The sequence below is a fragment of the Orycteropus afer genome, unplaced genomic scaffold (assembly GCF_000298275.1).
Source record: "Orycteropus afer afer isolate SDZICR_OR568_19922 unplaced genomic scaffold, OryAfe1.0 scaffold00314, whole genome shotgun sequence".
Classification (NCBI taxonomy): domain Eukaryota; kingdom Metazoa; phylum Chordata; class Mammalia; order Tubulidentata; family Orycteropodidae; genus Orycteropus; species Orycteropus afer.
This window is the reverse complement of record NW_006921901.1, coordinates 252,149-254,452: the sequence shown is the minus strand read 5'-3', so window position 1 is coordinate 254,452 and position 2,304 is coordinate 252,149. Positions and strand designations below refer to the sequence as shown.

The following is a 2,304-nucleotide window of genomic DNA, read 5'->3' as shown; positions in this document are numbered from 1 at the left end:
TTTTTTTTTTTTTTTTTTACAAAGCCATTGTGTTAGTTTCCTATGGCTGTTATAACAAATTGCCACAATTTAGTGGCTCAAAACAACACAAATTTATTACCTCACAGTTTGACAGGTCAGAAGTCTTATAATCAAGGCAGTGGTAGGGCTGTGTTTCTTCTAGAGGCTCTAGGGGAGAATACATTTCTTTGCCTTTTACAGCTTCTAAAAGCTGCCTGCGGTCCTCAGCTCTTGGCCTCTTCCTCCATCTTTAAGGCCAGCAGCATAGCATCTTCAAATCTCTCTCTCTGATCTCTGCTCACACTGGCACACTTCCCTGGTTAGCTCTAGCCCCCCTGCCTCCCTTTTGTAAAGACCGATGTGACTGCACTGGCCACACCTGCAGAATCAAGAGTACTCTTCCCTTTCAAGATGCTTTATTTAATCACCTTTTCAAAGTCCCAAGTCCCATGGAAGGGAATATACCTATAGGTTCTAGGAATTAGGATGTGGATATCTTTGGGAATGGGGGCATTACTCTGCCTACTACAGCCATTTAATTTGGAGATCAGTTATGGTACATTTTTCCACAGGTACTGACTTACAATGTCCAAATTAAGCTGGAAACAAAGGAATAAAAACTCTACTGTGATATACTTTTTCATTACCCCAAACAATTACCATCGTATTCCTGCTAAGCACTTATATATATAAACTTACGACATACATTGTATGCGTGGGTGTAGAGTTGTACTTTCACATTTGAAGGCATATTAGCAGTTTCTGCCAGGTTAAAGATGAAGTAAGCTGTTTTCATCCTAGGGGTGGAGGGTGAGAATCTTTGTTAAAATCATGCTGTCAATTTCATAGTCAAAGATAAAACTGCCACACTTTCCCACTGATAAAGAAAGTACAAAGCCCTTCATCGTATTATTTTTAAGATCATTCTCTTATTCATGGAAGTTTACTCGGGAACAACCGCAATCCTCCATTTCCCCCCACTGCCAAGACATTGCATTCACACTGATTTCCATCTCTTTCAGAGAAAAACCTGACACTCATCACTATCACACAGGGCTCTTCCTCCAGATGTGCGTTATTGTTATGCAAAAGCAGCTGTGAAGGGGAGACTCTCTGGGTTCATCAGCACATGCCTGAGGATTCCCATCATGACCGCTCAGGGCATGTGTGCCTGGTTCTTCAAAGGTGGCGGACTCTTTGACCACATGAACGCATCTAGATTATATTCAGCACACCAATTAAAGCAATACCTGCCCAAATAATGACCTGCTTTCTTATTTTATGAGATCTTCCCCCCAGTTTTCTCGCATTCACTCACAGTGAATTGTGCAAACATATGGTATATCTTTGATCAGTTTTTCAAAGTATTTGTCCCTATACCTAGACTGATAATTCAAAATATGCTGCTCTCTGACTTATTCAAAATCAACCAAACCAAAAACCAAACTCATTGCCATCAAGTCGGATCTGACTCACAGCGACCCCTCCTTGGGTTTCTGAGGTGGTATCACTACCCAAGTAGCTTGCCCAACCTTTCTTCCAAAGAGTGCTGGTGGGTTTGAACCACCAGCCTTCTGCTTAGCAGTCAAATGCCTTAGGCACTATGCTACCAACTGCAAAAATTATAGTGTTTCTTTTTTATTTCTGAAAAAATTTTAATATATTATCAAAATCTTAACCAAGTAATTGTATAATTATATACAATTGTATAATGAGAAAATTTGATTTACAGCTTCATTATATAATTGTTGTTGCTGTTGTTAGGTGCCGATGAGTGGGCTTTGACTCATAGTGACCCTATCTACGTGCAACAGAACCCGACAATGCCCGGTCCTGCACCATCCTCACAATCTTGGCTATACTTGAGCCCACTGTTGCAGCCACTGTGTCAATCCATCTCGTTGAATGTCTTCCCTTTTTTCACTGACCCTCTACTTTATCAAGAATGATATCCTTCTCCAGGGAATGGTCCCTTCTGACAACACGACCAAGGTCCTAAGCCTTCAAACCCAGTAAACTAATCCTGTGTTTGATTATGTCTTGGAGGTATCCATAACTGTGCCCTCTAGATGCTTTATTAGATAGATGATATGATATGTGTAGTGTATCTATATTTGCAGTCATTATTTTGAAGCTTTACTTCTTGCTAATATTTTTTCAAACATATCTTAAACTTCTATAAGTTATTTTTGTTGTAGTCATTAGCTGCCATTGATCTGGCCCGACTCACAGTAACTCCATGTGTCACAGGATACAGCTGCTCCATCGGGTTTTCTTAGCTATAATCTTTATGAAAACAGTCTG

The 2,304-nt window shown here is 40.2% G+C and overlaps 1 protein-coding gene across 1 annotated transcript in view; it reads right to left on the bottom strand.

The window, feature by feature from the left end:
• The window catches only part of TMEM260 (transmembrane protein 260), a 74,757-nt gene that overhangs the window by 5,194 nt on the left and 67,259 nt on the right, over window positions 1–2,304 (bottom strand). Inside the window, exon 15 of the mRNA XM_007951860.2 lies at window positions 707–797. Within this exon, the coding sequence (XP_007950051.2) occupies window positions 707–797 (91 nt within the window). The remainder of the gene's footprint in view (window positions 1–706; window positions 798–2,304) is intronic.